The 20448-nt window shown below is 46.8% G+C and overlaps 1 protein-coding gene across 1 annotated transcript in view; it reads right to left on the minus strand.

The window, feature by feature from the left end:
- Positions 1-2025: 2025 nt before the first annotated feature.
- LOC119379368 (MICOS complex subunit MIC60) overlaps positions 2026-20448 on the minus strand; it is a 106232-nt gene continuing 87809 nt past the window's right edge. The window contains exons 12-15 of the mRNA XM_037648680.2: positions 19642-19746; positions 15337-15565; positions 10214-10575; positions 2026-3639 (exon numbers count right to left, since the gene is read on the minus strand). Of these exons, the coding sequence (XP_037504608.1) occupies positions 3376-3639; positions 10214-10575; positions 15337-15565; positions 19642-19746 (960 nt within the window). The 3' untranslated portion in view covers positions 2026-3375. The remainder of the gene's footprint in view (positions 3640-10213; positions 10576-15336; positions 15566-19641; positions 19747-20448) is intronic.

A 20448-nucleotide genomic window follows, 5' to 3' on the forward strand; every position in this document is an offset into this window, starting at 1 on the left:
TTGTTCAATATTCGCTGTGCTGGGAGAGCATAGGTAATGCGACAGACGAAGGCGTGCACTAGCCGTAAGGTCTCGATTTCAAGCATACCTTTTCTTTTGGGGGCAATGCGGCCCAGTAGGCTCGTAATCCCTCTAACCATGCACCATGCATTTGAGGCTCATAAGGGTATGCATGGTGCTCCCCGTTTCCCAGACATGCATACCCAGAATTTGGAGCTGCACTACTCCGATTGTCTTGCCGGCCAGAGGGAGTTGGAGGCTCTGTCAACTCGGGTGTGTTTTCATCTTTGATGTATGTATGCAGATTTCTCCTGCGTGCAGGTCATGCCCATTTTTTCCAGGTGGTTGTCTGTGATGTCGACAGCCCTTTGCAGTGTGTCCTGCCTACTTCTGTACGAGAATGTGGTAGCCCAGCAGGTAATTTCTTTCGCGTCAATGGCAAGGCTCAGCTTGGGATCCTCCTGTAGGTCGAAGACCATTCTTCTTGTAGCACGATTAAAGAGAAGTGGGGAGAGGATGGAGCCTTGGGGGGTACCAACATCCATCCAGGAAGATGTAGTGTGGAACACATTGTGCCCAAGCCAATGCTCAGAATGCAGCTGGTTAGTAAGTCTCTAATACACAGTAAAACCTCATTACAAGAGACACTCAAGGGACCTGGAAAGCATGTCTCTTGTAACCAAGGTTTTGTAACTGAAAATTCTAAAAACGCTGAGGAGTGCGACTAGATCACTTCATTATAAATCAGCATTAAAGTCCCAATGTGGCAAAGATTCCTAGCAAGATGACAGGGCCTGTGGCTTCCCTGACAATTCAAACACAGCTGTCTCATGCAAACACGGGGATGGCTCTAGAAACCCACTACTACATCACCGGCATAAAAAATGACTAGCGAAGCACACGCTGTGGCTGAAATCCAACTCACTGATATTCAGTCACGTAGTCAGTGTGGGAGCACAACAGTGATTACAAAAGCATAATTACAGAAAGCTTGGTGCAATTTGTAGCTGTCACCATGCGAGGAATGACATCTGGCTGTGTATAGGAACAGAATCAAGCCAAGAGAATGAAAATTGCAGGGCTCACTACTTTGTGCTACAATGTCGGCCACATTGCATGAGTGTGCCTGGGTTGTCCCGCTTTTAATGATTGAATTTTTCTGGAAAACAACAAAGCTGTCCTTAGTAACCGAGTGTCTCTTGTAACCGTGTCTCCTGTATGCAATACTGTTTACATGACGAACATAGGAAAACCAACCAAAACATTTTCAAGTGCCTCTCATAATTGAGTGTGTCTTGTAACGAGGTTTTACTGTAGTTGTAAATGTCTTCTCCACGTCCGATATCATGAAGCCCTTCTAAGACTCCCACGCGAGACCCTGTCGATAGCTTTGTGTATATCTAGTGTTAGTAACATCCTGTCTAGACTCCTCGGTGGGGGGGAAAGGACATCCTCTCGGAGCATGAGGAATACATCCTGGGTGGAGATGCCTCTTCCAAAACCCACGATGAAGTCTGGCAGGAGATTGCCTCACCCTATATGGTTTTCCAGGCGAATGACGATGACTGTCTCAAAGAGTGGCCTCCTTCCAGCACTGCAGTGTTCTGCCCCTTGGTGACCAGACTTATTTGTTGAAGAAATCTGTAAACTGTTGCAGAACCTGGTCACTTAGGTGGCACAGTATCGTACTAGCTATCGCATCCGGTCGTGGGGCTGTGTTTTCCGAAGTCTGTGCAGCAGCGTAGACTTCCAAAAAATCAATTTTGGCGTCCAAGGAGGGGTTATTGGGGCCTCTGAATTGATATTGTAGTGTGACTGTCTCGACCAGTACTGGGTCGCTGGTACCAGAGTAGTCTAACTGCATGAACAAATCCTCCTACGACCCATCATACGCAACTATGAGTCTGGTGAGAGCATTTGTAGTTTCCACGCACATTCCCTGCGAGGTCTAGCATGATGCATAGAATATTCGATGTCTTTTCGGTTCCTATGGTGTCTCGCAGCGAGTTGCAGGAGGTATGCCAGTTGTTCATGTATAGTTTATTCATAAACTGGCAAAGGTAGAAAGCCAACCAGAGACTTGAACCGAGAAAATAAGACTAAGCGATTCCCACATAAACAGCTGATGATTAATTCACTGCAGCAAGAAAATTATACCAGCAAGCACTTCACCTACTGTGCAAGAGTGACAGAAATAATTTCAAAATGCACCATGATCAACTAAGGGCAGTCACAAGTACTTTATGCTGCTTAGCATTTGCACCTGCAAGTGGGAACAGTTCAATAGGTTCTTCACAGTAATGGCAGCGCACGTACATTTTATGATGCAATACCTTTTTTTTTTCATAACTGAGAAGAGATTCTGCACAAAACAACTCACATCTGAATAAAAATGCATACAGCCTGCTGGTAAGCTGCGATGTTTGCCTGCACTTCTGAGGTCTTCCCACTCGGGACACTGCAAATTATGTGCATCATACTTTGCACAAAGTAATGCACAATTCCCTTTGAAATTCATTCCACTTTAAACATTTCAGCACTGCACCAATAAGGACGAATATTATAGCTTTATGCCAAAAACACCCATATGTGCATACAGCCCCAGAAAATAATTTTTAAAGAAATTTGTAACCATGCACATTTATTATCAGCTTTTGTGGCATTCTAAAACTGCATTCACATGATTCTTAGACTTGGCTCAGCTTTTCAATACACAGAACGATCTTAGTACACTATATTGAAAATAAAACATAATATGACCCAAGTCCTCACAGTAAAATAAGGTTGGACCAGGAGCTATACAAGCAGTCCTCACATGAAGGGCACACAAGACCACCTAGTTTCCATTTCACATATAGAGCTTTAACTTCAAGGCCTCAGTGCTTGCTACCGACTTCTCACTGTCACAGCCCTAAATTCTACCATGTATTGTCGCAGCAGTCAAGCAAAACTATTGTTACAAAGGTCACACACAGTTTCACAAGTATTACGTTCAATTTCACCAATTCAATCAGTGCACAGTTTTGCATCATAAGCATGAAAAGCCATGCTGCCTGTTCACAAAGCAAGTGCACCAGCTAGACACAATGAATTGAAATGAAGGGCACATAGAGAAATTATAACTTTTGTGCCAATCAGGACATTGCCTGCTACAGCTTTTTTTCAGGGATCATGCTCTATAGCCACATTTAAGGCAGCGACCAGTCATTACAACAAAATATGGTCAAAAGCAGCACTCCAAGGGAGTAACTTGACAATCTCAGCCCACACACCAGTAGCGATATTTCTATCTGAACAAGGTCCCCCAAAAGAAGAGAGAATCTAGTTGGTGCCTTAGATCTACACAGCATACCAGTATTGATGAAAATGTTTCAGTTACTCAGCATCTTCAGCAATAGTGGCCGCAGCAAAGGCCATGAGGGCTGAGGCTGCCTGGCGAGCTTCAAGATGCAGTCGAAGTTCATGGATCCAATCTTGGGCTACCAGCCTTGGCTGGCCTCGCAGCTGACTGGCATACCGTAGAGCTTGTTCCAGGTTCTCATGCTGGAGCCAATAACGCACACGCGAAAGAACATCAAACGTGTCCCACATTTCAGGATTGACTCGCTGTTCGTCTGCAAGCTCCTCCTCGGGCAGCTCCTGCCAACAACAAATGAAAGGGCTCTCACATGCTACAAAGGCACATCAGAGGGGGAACTCCAAAGACATGTAAAAATGCAATGTAAATCAGTACACTGATGGAATTGTTAAATGGCAAGACTGTGTCAATTTCATCCGTTAAAATTCTGCATTGTTCACATTTGTAGCATGCACATGCACCACCTTCCGTTTTCTTGAAGAATGAACTCCTTAAATTAAAAGCAAGTTACACTTGCTTTTAATTTAAGGATCCAGGATCAGCTGCATATTGCCGCGCGTCTTATTTTTCACGAGTTGAAGCTTCACCCACAAAGACTGTGGGCAACGCGCTGCGCAGGCCGCGTCGCGATGTGTAAGAAGCTTCGCGATTGTTTTAGAACGTTCCATTAAGATTGCGCTCCGCACGCGAATGTTCCAGCTTTGTCGAGAGGTAACGCCGCCACCAGCGATATCGCTGCGATATCACTGGGAAAGTTCGATAGCGCCTGTATAAAAGCCAATGTGCTTGACCGCTTGTCAGTTTATCGACGGACGACGCCCTGCTCGCCGCTATGAGTGTACAGTGTGTATAGCTGTAGATCAAGTTCTCATTTCCCGGCCATAAGTTCTGCCAAATAAACAGTTTCATCTTGAAAACGCCGACTGCTGTCTTCGTCGACGTCACGACCATGTGACAATATACATGGCTTTCAAAGCACTATTTACAGCCACTCCAAACATCCGCATGATTGCCAGTGAAGTATTTAGACAACAGCAATCATACTGGTACTCATTATCATTTTTTGGAGACATTCAAGAGCGTTGTCTAAAAAGAAAGGGCCGCTGCCTTGTTGGAGACACGAGTGCAACACCCGAACGAAAACGTGGCTATCTTCACGGAAGAAATGAACCGACTGTTCCGCCACGGTGACCCCGTCATGCTCGAGGAGAAGAAAGTCCGCTTCCTCATGTGAAGGGTCAAGCAAGAACTCTTCGCCGGGCTGATGCGTAACCCACCCAAGACCGTCCAGGAATTCCTGACGGAAGCAACGGTCACATTCCTACGACGACCTACGGGGAGGTTCACGCGCTGCAATCTGATGACCTGCGTGACACCATCAGAGCTATCGTGCGGGAGGAGCTGCATAAATTGTTGCCCTCCTCCCAGCCTCAAGTGGTCGTACGCCAGGAAATCCAGCAATTTCTGGCAGTAGCTGAACCAACGCAGCCTGACCCACAAGCAATGAGCTACGCTGCTGCAGTCCGACGCAACGCCCCCGCTCCTCGTCCACGTCAAGATGCCGCGCCGCCGCAGCAGTTCTGCCACCAGACGCTGCCACCGCCACCACCACCGACACCCTACCATCCTCCTGTCACCCAGCGCTATGCCCCGCGCTACGCGCTAAGGAAGACCGATATATGGCGCGCCCCTGACAACCGCCCGCTCTGCTACCACTGCGAGGAGGCTGGCCACACGTACCGCCGCTGCCAGTACCGACAGATGGGTTTACGCGGATTCGCCGTCAACGTGCCGCGCCCGCAGCCAGGCGAATGGCCTCGCAACATCAACGACTACCTCACCGGAACACAGTGGCAAGAACAACGACCTTCCCGCTCGCCGTCGCCCGGCCGCTACATGTCACCGCACCGCCGGCAGCACACTGGCCTAAACCGGGGCCAGTCGCCTAGCCCGTATCCAGGAAACTAAGGGCAGCAACCTATGGAGGTGCGGTTGCTGTACGACGAAATGCTGAAGATCCTCCGCCGTCGACTAAGTCCTGAGCCCCCGCCGCACGCCGAATGACGTCCTGAAGATGAAACTTTGCAACCGGAAGAAGACCGGACGACGCAACGCGGAAGCAGCAGTGCAAATAGACGTAGCCGTGACCCAACGCCGCGACGTAACCGCAGCACAAGACGGCGGACTAGTGACCTCGACGTACTATTCGACGGACACAACGTTACCGCTCTCGTCGAGACTGGGGCCGACTATTCCGTCGTCAGTAGGTCATTCGCCATGAAGTTGAAGAAAGTTAAGACTGTTTAGGAAGAATCTGAAATCCGCACCGCTGGAGGTCATTTGAAAACGCCCCTGCAGCACTGTTCCAGGGACGTGATACTTGGGATGGACTTCCAAAGTGAACACGGTGCTGTAATAGACCTGAGATCTGAGTCCATAACGCTATCCTCAGAAGAAGCTCTGCCACCCCCTACGATGCCAAGAAACCACACCTTAAGTGTGCTCGACGAGCAGGTCACCCTACCACCTCTCTCCAGCGTCATTATTTCCGTTTGCACCGAAAGAGCCACCGACTTGGAAGGCGTCATCGAGGGCAACCAGCACCTGCTGGATAATCAAGACGTTTGCGTCGCAAGAGGAATAGCCAAGCTTCGTGGAGGAAAAACAAAAGTGATGCTCATGAATTTCGGCTACGAATACAAGCATGTAAATAAGGGTATGAAAGTCGCCTTCATTGAAGACATTGTGGAAGCCAGCAATGCCTTCACCCTCACAGATTCAACCAAAGCTTCTGCGAAAATGCCAGGGCCGGAACCTGCTTTTGACGTCAACCCAAGTCTTCCCCAGTGCAAGCAAGAACATATCAAATCCCTGCTCAACGATACAAGGACTGCTTCTCGTCGTCATCACGAATTCGACAAAGTCCGGTGGCAAAACACCGAATTATAACGGAGGAAAGTGCGAGGCTCCTCCGTCAGAGCACCTACAGAGTTTCGACCCGAGAGCGTGACGCGATAAAGAAACAAGTCGACGAAATGCTACGCGACAACATCATCCAGCCGTCCAAGAGTCCGTGGGCGTCATCCGTGGTGTTAGTAAAGAAGAAGGACAGGACACTGCGCTTTTGCGTTGATTATCAGCGCCTGAACAAAATCACGAAGAAGGACGTGTACCCTCTCCCACGGATAGACGACACCCTGGATCGACTTCACAACGCGACGTACTTTTCGTCGATGTACCTCAAGACTGGCTATTGGCAGATCGAAGCAGATGAAAGAGACTGAGAAAAGACCGCTTTTATAACACCTGAAGGCCTCTTTGAGTTCAAGGTCATGCCTTTCGGTCTTTGCTCGGCACCTGCGACGTTCCAGCGCGTCATGGACACTGTGCTGGCTGGATTGAAGTGGCAGACTTGCCTTGTGTATTTGGACGACAACGTCGTGTTTTCCTCAACCTTCGACGAGCATCTCTTGTGGCTTGAGGCAGTACTTCAAGCAATCAAGACCTCTGGACTGACCCTGAAGCCAGAGAAGTGCCGATTTGCGTACGGCAAGCTCTTGTTTTTGGGTAATGTGATCAGCAAGTCTGGAGTGCGCCCAGAACTGCAGAAAACAGCTGCCAACCCCACCCCCCGACAAGAAGGCTGTGCGCCGATTTCTCGGCTTATGCGCCTATTACAGGCGCTTTGTCAAAAACTTTTCACGGATCGCCGAACCACTGAGGCTTCTCACGAAGACTAATGTGGAATTCAGGTGGGAAACGGCGTAAGTGCAAGCATTTCAAGAACTTGAACGACACCTGCAGACGGCACCCATACTTGCGCATTTCGGCGATTGCGCCAATACGGAAATACACACCGACGCAAGCAGCGCAGGACTCGGTGCCATCCTTGCGCAAAAGACTGAAGGGCTTGAAAGGTTTATCAGTTATGCTAGCCGGTCACTATCCAAGGCAGAAGCCAACTATTCCACAACAAAAAGGAATGCCTTGCCGTCATCTGGGCTACGTCAAAGTTTGCCCCTACCTCTATGGCAGGCCCTTCAATGTTGTCAGTGACCATCACGCCTTATGTTGGCTAGCTAACTTGAAGGACCCTTCAGGTCGTCTCGCATGATGGAGTCTGAGGCTTCAAGAATTCGACATAATCGTCGTGTACAAGTCCGGGTGAAAACACTCTGACATCGACTGCCTGTCTCGTGCCCCCGTCGACGCGCCGCCGCAAGACGACGACGACGACTGCTTCCTCGGAACTATAGGTGCCGACAACTTCGCCGAAAGGCAACGAGCCGATGCAGAGCTGGGGGGGGGGGGCCTTATGGACTACCTCGAGTGCAAGACCGCCGTTGTTCCGAAGGTATTCAAGCGAGGACTGCCGTCGTTTTTCTTACGGAACGGCGTTCTCTTGAAGAAGAACTTCTCGCCACTTCGAACTGACTACCTTCTTGTCGTGCCCTCATCATTGCGACCAGAAGTCCTCCAGGCCCTACACGACGACCCGACGGCTGGACACCTCGGTGTTTCCCGCACGCTCACCATAATACAGGAAAAATACTACTGGCCATGCCTTGCTGCCAACGTCGCCCACTACGTTAAGACTTGCCGAGATTGCCAGCGACGGAAGACACCGCCGACTAGGCCAGCAGGTCTTCTGCAGCCAATCGAACCACCTCACCGGCCGTTCCAGGAAATCGGGATGGACCTACTGGGGCCGTTCCCGACGTAGACTTCCGGCAACAAGTGGATCGTTGTAGCAACTGACTACCTCACCCGCTACGCCGAGACAAAGGCCTTGCCCAAAGGCAGTGCCGCTGAGGTAGCCAAGTTCTTCGTGGAAAACATCGTCTTGCGTCATGGCGCCCCAGAGGTCGTCACCACAGACAGAGGTACCGCCTTTACTTTGGACCTAACTCATGCGATCTTCAAATACAGCGAGACGAGCCACCGCTGCACCACCGCCTTTCACCCGCAGTCCAATGGCCTCACCGAGCGTCTAAATAAGACCATCGCCGACATGCTGGCCATGTACGTCGACGTTGAGCACAAGACGTGGGACGCCGTCCTTTAGTATGTGACCTTCGCTTACAACACGGCCGTCCAAGAAACAACGCAGATGACGCCGTACAAGTTGGTCTACGGAAGGAGCCCGGTGACAACGCTCGACGCCATGCTACCCAACGTCACCGACGAAGAAAACCTCGACGTCGCCGCTTACTTAATAATAATATCTGGGGTTTAACGTCCCAAAACCAAGATATGATTATGAGAGACGCCGTAGTGGAGGGCTCCGGAAATTTCGACCACCTGGGGTTCTTTAATGTGCACCTAAATCTAAGTACACGGACCTCAAACATTTTCGCCTCCATCGAAAATGCAGCCGCCGCGGCCGGGATTCGATCCCGCGACCCTCGGATCAGCAGTCGAGCGCCATAACCTCTAGACCACCGTGGCGGGGCGTCGCCGCTTACTTACAACGTGCCGAAGAAGCTCGACAGCTCGCCTGCCTGCGCATCAAGACCCAGCAACACACCAACAGCCGTCGCTACAATCTTCGACGACGCTTCGTGGAGTACCAGCCTGGCGACAGTGTCTGGCTCTGGACGCCAATACGACGACGCGGACTGAGCGAGAAGCTTCTTCGACGATACTTCAGACCGTACAGGGTACTTCGACGTCTCGGCGCACTGGACTACGAGGTTGTCCCCGACGGCATCACGAACTCTCAGAGGCGCAGAGCTTGACCCGAGGTCGTGCATGTGGTGCGCCATAATGTGTATTATGCTCATTAACGCACCTAAGGACTCTAATGTTTGCTTGCTTTATTAGTTTTCTTTAGTATTGCATGTATTCATGTTCTGTTTTTAAGCATCGGGACGATGCTTTTCAGAGGGGGGCATTGCTGCGCGTCTTATTTTTCATGAGTTGAAGCTTCACCCACAAAGACTGGGCAACGCGCTGCGCAGGCCGCGCCGCTAAGTGTAAAAAGCATCGCGATTGTTTTAGAACATTCCGTTCAGATTGCACGCCGCACACGAATGTTCCTGCTTTGTCGAGAGATAACGCCGCCACCAGCGATATCGCTGGAAAATTCGATAGCGCCTATATAAAAGCCAACGCGCTTGACCGCTTGTCAGTTTATCGACGGATGACGCCCTGTTTGCCGCTATCAGTGCACAGCATGTATTGCTGTAGTTCAAGTTCTCATTTCCCGGCCACAAGTTCGGCCAAATAAACAGTTTCATCTTGAAAACGCCGACTGCTGTCTTCGTCGACGTCACGACCATGTGACAATATACATGGCTTTCAAAGCACTATTTACAGCCACTCCAGACATCCGCATGATTGCCAGTAAAGTATTTAGAGAACAGCAATCATACTGGTACTCATTATTACACAGCCTGTGCACATGTGTGTAATTAAGGGACAAAACACGCTGTGCCGTGCAACAGCTGGTGGCCCCTTCCCAATCTTAGTATAATTTTCTGCATGACACTAGTGCACTGCGGGAAAAGTGACTTCTTTCTTCCTCAATCAACAGGTGATTGTAGGTGCACACGGTTAGCTAGTATGGGCGCTTTGCAGGCAGGCAATCGGCTTTATTTGTGACCGCTAGTAGCATAGCAACACACATGCTCAGCTGAAGACACAAAGGCAGCAGATATTTTCCGGCACAAACAAGCAAAAAATATAAATTAAGAAAATTTTCGCAATAGTGCAGTTTGAATTAAGCGACCTTAAAATACACTCAAAACATAGCGGGCGAACCAAAATTAGCTGAAAGTTTGAATTAGCAGAGTTTTGATTATTAAGTCTACTGTAAATGGTTGCATAATGATACAGAAGATGCCAATTGCTGACCTTAGGGTAGATGACACAGAGTGACTGCAGGTAGGAGGCCAAGTATCGAAGCAGTGATGAGGGTCTCTGGTCATCAACGAGGGCAACACGGCGGCAGGTACGCTCCACATGTGCAAAGCGCTCTTTCAAGGCTACTTCTGGGTAGACACCACGTGTCAGGGCTTCCTCAGGGATAGAGGCCAACACGAGGGGCACATAAGGGCTCATGGATGCTGCCCGCTCCACCAGCTGCACGTCTGCGGTCAGCGACTGCGGCTCACTGGTGCCACTGGCTGGCCCATGAACTAGAGTGTGCCTCAGGCCCTGGCAGGCAAGCCAGAGACCTTTGGCCTGTTGTGACAGCCGATCCAATTCATCTCGTGCTGAGGAAAGAACGCATAGATGCTCACTGAATTCCTTCTGCAAGAAGGTGACAATACGATGACCCAGACATACATACAGTAAAACCTCAGGGATACAAATTTCACGGGGTTACCTGAAATATTTGTATGACCCGAAATTCTTATCATCAAAACACACATTAAATCTTAAAAATGAATTTATTTACGGCAGAAAAGACTGCTAATATCCATTTGTGTTTCCTTCCAGCACAAATCGCCAATGATCACTTAATGGCATGCGTAAAAATCTATGCATGTGACCTCACTAAAGTTATCACACGTCTCAACACGTCAAGCACGTGTTGCGTTTCAGTCATTGGAGCTGCAGCGCATGTTGTATCTTTCCTTGCAAGTCAAAGCACCTAGCTGTGATGAGAAAAGCTCTCCGGCATTGAACTCCATGGTATGCCAACCGCAGGTCACGCGGTCATCTTTGGCAGTGCCAAAATCTCCCTTGGTGCAAAGCAGTTCCTAGCTCGCTCCTATCTTGTCTCTGCAATGTTCACTCCTGTCAACGCTAACTCCCACCACCATCACCTCTTTAAATTCTGTTAACAGAACTTCCTCGAGCTGCACACGATGAGCAGTTCTTGTTTCTTCAGCGTTGCACATTTTCCACGATCTGGTCATGCTGACTGACAGTTGTGCACTAAGTGGATGGTGCAAAGCCTGACTCCCTGTCGAGGTCAGTTCATTTTCTTTTTGGATCTTTGTCCATCTTGCGCAGAATGCCAAACTTTGCAAATACAGTATAACCTCATTACAACAGACCTTCATAGTGAAGAGGACTTTGGTCTGTTGTAAAGGGAGTATGTAAAATCCAAGTACTGTTACAACAGACTTTCATGTAAACACTGAATGGGTCTGTTATAACCGGAGAGAATTACAAGTCACAAACATGGTCTTATTTTTAACGGGGGACCATAAAAAATGCGATTTTTGGAAAATCGCATTTTCAGTTTCTGTAGCCCATTTCTATCTGATTCCAAAATATCTTCAATGAAAACTACGTAGAAGTGCTATAACAAATTTGTTTTGCGTCTGCCGACTTGGCGAAAATTGCGGAAATATAAAAAAAGCGTTTTTCAAAATTATAGCTCGGCAACGGCGCAACTGGGCGCCATCATTTTGGGCTCGTCGTAAAGAGCATTTCTCCGCGTTCAAGTTCTCCCTTTCAGCTGGCTCCTCCATTCAGTAACAAGCGTACGAAAAACACGTTTTGGCTGCTTCTGCGGTATTAACGCAGAAGCAGCCAAAACGTGTTAATGCTCGCTTCGGAATCGTCGTCTGCTGCTTGTGCGTCGCGAGGTCGTGGCTGTCGAAAATTGCGCTACTTAGTGACGCGTTCGCACTCGTTCTGTGTTTACGGGTCGACGATAATTTGGCACGCTTTAGTTGGGCAGCTGCAAGCGGAAGCTCAATCATCAGATTACGATAGCGCGCCGCACTCGTCGCAAACATCGCAGACGTGCGACTAATAGCGTTGACTCGTTGGACCCGCTGTTCGAGGTTCTTCTTATCAGCACTTCGAAGCTTATGACGAAGACCACCGCGGGACAACTCCTTGTACTCGCAATCGAGCATGACGTACTTTGAAACATCGGGCACCGCGGCCACGCACATCGCAACCGAGCTTTCTACTAGATGTCGTGGTTAGGCCTAACTCCGTTCACGGCGCCGATTTACGAGCCAAATCCGAACTTTGCGGGCAAGAACATCGCGCTAGCGGACATGCGAAAGCGAAGAAGCCGTAATGTCCTTCGTCTCAAGCAACGAATCGCATCGCCCGCTGGCTCCTCAGAACCGCGGATGGGCATTTTGCGCATCGGCAGCGGACCCCCCGGCCAAGCTCGCCGCGCAGCGACCGCGCGGAGAAGCGGTGGCAGCGGCTCGCAATTTCGCGTGTCAGCGTCCCAAACGCAACACCAAGCACGCTGTGCGCCGTTTTTTTTTTTTTTTTTTTTGTCGCTACAGCTAGGCATAGCTGATCATTGACAGACCGTGGATCGGCGGCCTTCGCTCTTAAATCGGTACGTCGATATCCGCGGTGCGCTGCTCCCGTCCCGAAAGTATGCTAAGCGATGTTTGAAGTCGGAAGTTAATGACCGTGGTAGAAAAGTCCGCTCTAAAGGAGTCCTGACCACCTTGCTGGCCTGAAATTTTAGTCAATTATATCCGAATGTCCGTTGTACCAGAATCCGTTGTGAACGAAGCTCAATCAATGGAACTAATACGGAGGTCGGCATAACGCCGCAAATTGGTATGTAATATCCGAATGTCTATTGTAAACAGATCCTTTGTAACGAGGTTATACTGTATTCAAGTTTTTATACTGGAGCAGTAGTACCATGATGAATGAAACACATATGCACAGGCATGAAGTCTATAATATTCCAGAAGATGAGATTAACTTGCCGCTCTTTATTTCCTGCAGACAGCCCGAAGTTTCTTTTGTTCAGTGACCTCAGGTCACTGAACATTTCCCCAATACAGTTCAGATTTACGATTTAATTTGCTATGTCTAGTACCAGTTCCTAGTGCTTGTTTATTACTGTCACCCCCCCCTCCTTTACACAATGTTCCAGACATTGGAACCCGTGAGGTATTTGTATAAATAAATTAATGAGGCTTTCCCTGATGCTTTAGCCAGAAGAGCAGGCTGCGTAAATTTGCAATGCATTCTTTTTACTATTGAATAGAACTGTTCTGATATCATTTGTGCTTTCAGTAAAAAAAAGCTAAGCGTTCGAGTAGTGTGGTGAAGTATCTGATGTCGCCCTTCTGGATAGAATCGTGTGGCTCCTGGTTTCTGGGTGGTTAATAGAATATAGGGTATAATAATTAATTGGTCCCTTGTGTTCGAAACCTACAACGTGCTCTACAAAATTTGCAGTAACAGAAGGTGCTCTATTTAATTTTCACAAGTTCTATAACACAAACTTGTGATGCATTAGACAAGCAGGACAGATATACCGGCCTAGAGCGACACCGTGCTTTCTCGACAAAATCACATAGGTCCCTTCAGTGGTCTAATTGTTGATGAAGTGTGACCGAGCATAGTATAAAAGCTTAAGCGCCCTCTCGAAGTCAATTATACAACGATTGTACTGCATTTTTTAAAACGAGTTATCTAAAACAAGAAATGGTCTGCCCAAGTACACATGCAACTGTTCACTGCAATTAAAGCAATCAATCATCATGTACAAGACTGCTGTCTTAATAAGGGGGGGACCCTGCTTCGGAGACATATTTCTTTGTTTTTGAGTACATTTTTATGAAACTTTCGCAGCTGATGTATTTTTATGTCCTGATTTCAAATATGCAATTATTTTTCTAGTACACTATGCTATTTTCAAAATATCAAATATTTCATGTGTATTGTTGGGAGCAAGATTTTTTTATAAACTGTAAGAGTTATAAAGCAAATCAGCATATCACAATAAGCTGGAATGAATACTGTTTGCAATAAAACAAGATTGGATGTTCTAGGCCCAATTTAACAAAAGTTATAGTACGTTAAACACTTGGCAAGTCAGCGATGTCGAGCTCGGTCAAACTGGGATCAAGCTGGGAATGTTCAACATACCATAACTTTTGTTCAAATGGGCCTAGAACATCCATTCTTGTCTTATTGCATAGAGCATTGATTCCAGGTTATTGTGATAGGCTGATTTGCTTGATAACTCTCACAGTTTAGAAATAAAGCCTGCTCCTAACAATACAAAAACTATTTAATAGTTTCAAAACTACATATTGTATTAGAACAATAATTGCATGTTTGAAATCAGCACATAAAAATACATAAGCTGTGAAAGTTTCATAATGATACGCTCAAAAACAAGAAACATGTTTCAGAAGCAGGGTCTCCCCTTAAGTGTGGCAACTGCACCAAGTATTAGTTCATTTATCTCTAACTCCACAACAGTTAGAAAATAGGCTTATTTAACTTAATAATGCAATTTCCCAGTATGGCCTAGTTTGCACTGCGTGGCAGGGGCTATATTCAACTGTTGGCGCATTTGTGCCATCATAAACAGTAACATTTTTTTTTTGCTTTCCTGTCGTAGATACAAGTTGTGCATGTCTTTGTTTTGAAATTATTTGCCTTTATATAAAAATTTATTGTGCCTACATTTAGCACGCCGGAGGCCTAAAACGTGTTTTGCCTGCCTATTTTTGGCGCCTAAAACACACATTTTTAATGCCTAAACATCTGGCCTCTAGTGATGACATTGGTGCACCCCAGCAAGTGACTTCTGAAGTAGCTGATGCAGATCATGACATGGTACGCATGTACCCGAGTACCGGACCGGGTATTTGTGCTCATTTGGATAGCGTTGAGGCCAGTGCTCTGAAACACACACTCGTGAAACACATGCAGGGAACTCTTGACCACTTCTTTTCAGAGGGTGAAAATAAAATTTTCTACTAGGTCTACTTAATGCTTGAATTTTTAGAGTCCTGATGTAGTGAAAAGCCGGTTACAGTGAAGTAATTTCCTATTCCCGCCGACTTCATTATAACCGGGCTACAGTGAATTACGAAGTCGCATCACACCGAAATTTGTACGAGCCCTGGTTTTATCACCAGGGTTTTACTGTACTGTGTATAGCAAAAGCTTGGCATAAAATCTTGATGCTACCAATACTGGGTAGAAATGTGTGCTTGAACTGTGATGAAGTACATAAATTGCTGAACTGCAAAATCCATCATTACGTGGCAACAACCGGTAAATGCACTTACCCCTTAGGTACTCCTCCATGCCCTGGAGCTTAGCAACTGAGGAAGACAAGGCCGCATTATGCTGTGCCCGCTCTTCAATTATTTTCTTTTCCAGCTCCAGGCCGAAGGTGCGGTCTAGCTCCTGCTTTTGTTCTTCCAGGGCCTCCTTGAGGTGTTCTGTGTGTGCCGCCACCTGGCGTCGCAGCTGCTGCTGCAGTTCGTGCTCAAACGCTTCCTGCTGCTTCATCAGCTGCATACAAACGCACTCCATAAGCACGGAACAGAGAAAAGGTGCAACTACAGTAAAACCTCGTTACAAGAGGCATTCAGTAATAAGAGACATTTGAAAATGGCTTGGTTGTTTTTTTTATGTTCGCCATGTAAACAGCATTGCATACAAGAGACATGGTTACAAGAAACACGTTGTTACTAAGGGCACCGTTATTGGTTCCCTAAAAAAAATTCAGTATTTAGAAGAGAGACAACCCAGGCACGCTCATGCAATGTGGCCGACATCGTCGCACAAACCAGTATGCACTGCAACTTTTATCCCCTTAGCTCGATTCTGTTCCTATACACAGCCGGATGTCATTCCTTGCATGGTGACAACTACAAATTGCACCAAGCTTTCTGTAATTATGCTTTTACAATCACTATTGTGCTCCCACATCGACTATGCGACAGAGCATCAGTGAGTTGGATTTCTGGCACAGTGTGTGCTTCGCTGGTCATTTTGCATGCCAATGGTATAGTAGGTTTCCGGAGCCATCGCCATGTTTCCATGAGGCAGCTGTGTTTGAATTGCTGGGAAAGCCACAGGCCCGGTCATCTTGCTATGAATCTTTGCCACATTGGGACTTTGATGCTGATGTATAAGGACATAACTAGTCGCACTCCCCAGCGTTTTTAGAATTTTTGGTTGCAAGAGAATTCAGATGCAAGAGACATGTTTTCCAGGTCCCTTGAGTGTCTCTTGTAATGAGGTTTAACTGTAGCTAAATGGCGGAGCAGGGACAAATGCATAACACACATGTACAATATTTCCCTGCTTATAGGCGATTTTCCACGGCAACGAATGGGTGTGGCCATGTTTGATTATGTAATCGTGACTGGCCTTAGGTCAGCGAGGCGGCCGTAGCCGTACCACACAAGCTGGTTGCAGCAGGGTGTAAGCAAGTAACATTCTTGCTCAGCAAAACATACGGCAAGCAGACGACGCGGTGCGGATGAATACACATTGACCAGTGGCCAAGGCGAAGTTGGAGGAACTCTAAGGCCAGTGCATATGGCGCCATCTGATTTTAATTCCACAAACCAGCAGCGAAAAATTGTCTATAGGCAAAACTAACCAGGCTTCAGGTTGCATTCCCTTGGAGATGGTGTGGCAGGAGCCATTTAGGCACGAAACACACGCACACATACTGATTTAAACCTCAACGTGATGAAGTTGGTAAAATTGGCAATTTACTTTGTTATATCGAAATTTCGTATTGAATCGAGGGTGTTGAACAGAACCGGAACAGAACCAGAACTGAACCAAAAACCATACCAGAACTGGAATTTTAGCAGGAACTGAACCTAAATCCGAACCAACAGTATTCGCAAAATATGCCTCAACCTGAACCACACGTGATCTAAAAAAAAAAAAAAAACATTAATGGTTGCTGGTTCAGCATGAAATTGTTCAAGCATATATGGGGCGAGAATGGAAGCACAACAGACAAGCGATTTTTGGTTGGGTACTCCCACTAACAGATTGTGATGGCTCCCGAGTAGCGTTGTGTATGATCGTAATGGCGATAGAGGACACTTAGGTGCTCGAAGCTATACACGATTTGATTTTCGATTCATGGGCGCCGCCATCTTGGGCTGATAAGCGATTGTTTTGCTGGTTTTCTACGTTGTAATATGAAATGATCATGGTCATGAAACGTTGAATGTACCGGAAGCATTTTCGTGGGTGCTAGTTCACCGTAGCACTGTTTGTTTATTTGATACGAATACAAAACTGCAACGTTATCAGCCCAAGATGGCGGTGCTTGAGCGCATCCGGAAAACAGTGTATACAGATATCTACGCTTAGACACTAGCACTTCAGATTCGTGCAACTCCTTAACACGCCAATCTATGCTGCATTCTCAAGGCCAATGCAACCCCCTTAAGCATGCACACACACAGGCAAGCCTTACGCATGACCCTGTATATGTAGTGCCCGCTAGGGCAAGTGCTTTAATATATCAGGAACGTATGCAAAATTTGCTTATGGTTGTTTTCCATACCAGCCTTAGATGCAACTTTTGAAGTCTGTGGCATTTCCTCCTCAAAGGCGGATGTACACAAGCCTCCGCCAACGGGCGCGCACTCCGGACTCGCGTCATGAGCCGGATTGCTGGTGACCCCGCCTTCAGAGAATACTGCTGAGTATATGAGCCAGGACTATTTCTTCAGTTGCGGAGGCGATCGGCTGCCGCATTTTGGCCATCTGGGTGGGGCCTCTCCAGATTTCTCAAGTTGTATGCAACTATAATGCTTGAATTAAGCAGCAGGAATATTTTCACTGACCTGCTTCTGTCTGCAAGCAATGCAGTTGCGAATCCCTAGTAATTTACAGCGAACATGCGTACATTATCCCTGGTTTTGTTCTGTGGCGTGTGCAAACAGTGTTGTGTTCTCACTCAATGCGGTGCTTCATCTCATTGCAAGAAATGTAGCAGCAACTGCAAATAGTGCTTGTTCCAACTTTTGGAGCATTCGAAATGCGCATTGCACTAATACGTCCTTTTCCGACACGGTGCACAACACTGAATTCTGTTGCAATAGATTCATTTTTAAGTGATGCATTTGTACTCATAAAAAGGAATGTTCAAGATCAGCCATCACTAATTTCTCAAAACCGAACATGGTTAACTGGGGTAAAAAAAAAAAAAAGAAAAAACCTCGCAATTTGTTCCAATTCATTATTTACTACTAAGGCTTTGATGATGCTATCATGATTCATTTTTAAATACACATCTCATTCACAGGTAAACAGCTGTGCTTTTTTAATATCTGTCTGTAAAACGAAAACTGGGCAATACGATTTGAAAATTTCAGACTTCCAGTGTGTGATAAAAAAATTACAGAAGACTCCTGTTCAATCTCAGAACCACCTGCTGCGCACAAGTGCTTGCACCTTTCAGAAAGGCCTGCTAAGCACCAGCCTTCTTGTACTGCTGGCTTGCTTGAAAAGCTCTGTATCCCCCCCCCCCTAAAAAAGCAATCTGAGGCGGATCGCTGACTAGGCAGCACGTTTGCATGCACAGTGCTACTATTTCGGCTGTTTTGCCACTGAAATTCTTCAGACTGATTTAATATAAGGTGAGTGGTAGCAAGCAGCCTTTCCCCTTTGATTGAACACCGTGAGTCAATGCTACAATCCAGAAACTTCAGCACAGTGCTATGTGAAAGTGCCACCATGACCCTAGATATCATAGCGATCTTTGTTTATTTTGCCAGCACAAGTAGCAGTTTCTAGCACAGGTCATCAAACTCACTCATGAGTCGACTCACTCACACTCGGATCGAGCCATGAGTCTGAGTCCGAGTGGGCCCTAAGCACAAAATATATTTGTTGAGCGAGTCTGAGTGAGCTCCACCGTTTATTGCCAACCTATCGTCCTATCTACTCATCTTCAGCATTACTATCAGCCTTATATCAGCTTACGTTTATACTGAAGTCTATTCAACACATATCTTAATGCACTAGCATTCATGTGCCACCTCAATATTTAGCGCGAGTTATGGTGGGGGGTGAGGTGCCATGATCCGCCCCCACAAACTCTTTCACGGGAAGTTCTTGATTAAAATATTACATGTGAGTCGCGTATTTCATAAAAATGTCCGTATTTGAAGGTATAACATCAAAAGACATATCATAGAGCACCGACTAATAGAAATTGATGTTAAAAAGTGTTGACACCTTGATCGAAAGAGCTAATTTTACATTAACGGACTCATGAGTCGACTCACTCAGACTCAGATCGAGCCGCGAGTCTGAGTGAGTCCAGCTGAGTAATATTTTGGCCAGTCTGAGTCTGGCTGAGAAAAATTTTGGTGAGTCTGAGTCCGAGTGAGTTCGCTTGAGTAAAATTTTGGTGAGTCCGAGTCCAAGTGAGCCCTGAGCTGAAAATACATTATTTGAGTGAGCTCCACTTTTTTTTGGTTTCTAGAGTTGCCTATGGTTTCTAGAGTTGCAAACAGTGCAGAATGGTTTTGCACCTATGATGATTCCCAAACTAAAAGCCACCGACATTTGCAAAGATCACAAGTGAAGTGAAATGAACAAACCTTCACTTCAAGCGTTGCATCCAGCTCAGCCCGCTGCCTTTCCAAGTCCCTGGCCACACGCTCTTGTTGCCTCTGGAACATCTGGGCTCGCTCCTGTTCAGTTGCCTGCAAATAGTATAACGAAAAAAAAATTTCTTTGTAAATGTTAAACACAAATGGTTAGGCCTGCACATGAATGAGTTCAATCCCTCACTAATATGCAGCACATTGTTCATTTTGCACAGAAAGTACTATCACCATCACCATTATCAGTCTATTCTGTGTCCACTGCAGGACAACAGCCTCTCCTACAGTGCCAATTTACTCTGTCTTGAGCGAGCTGGTTCCATTTTATGCCTGCAAACTTCTGGATTTCACCACACCATACAACTCTCTGCTGTCCTCGGCTGAGAGTTGCCTCTTGGATTCAACGACCTCGCTGTGCCGTCAATAAAGTTGTTTCTCTCTGTGGCTGGATCACCAAGAAGTCGTCAATGTATTAGAACACTTTAACACAGGATTTAATCACAGAGCCTGATAGGGCTTTGTCATATTGTGCCAACAAGAGGTTGTCGCTCAGTATAGGTGCAACACAAACAGATACAAACCCTTTGTTTTAGTGTGTACGTCTGGTTGTCCCCACAGTGAGTGTCAAGCATAAATTAACAGTACCTTAGGAAACTATCCTTGTTGACTAGCGCATATCTGTGCACTCCTCGGTGCACTTTTTTTATCTCATTATGGGGCAGACAAAAGGAAAGATATTCTATGTCAATGGCCTAAGCATTGAAACCAGCATGCTGGTTCTTTTTAAAGAAAGAAGCGACA

The sequence above is a fragment of the Rhipicephalus sanguineus genome, chromosome 1, assembly GCF_013339695.2.
Source record: "Rhipicephalus sanguineus isolate Rsan-2018 chromosome 1, BIME_Rsan_1.4, whole genome shotgun sequence".
NCBI classification, from domain to species: domain Eukaryota; kingdom Metazoa; phylum Arthropoda; class Arachnida; order Ixodida; family Ixodidae; genus Rhipicephalus; species Rhipicephalus sanguineus.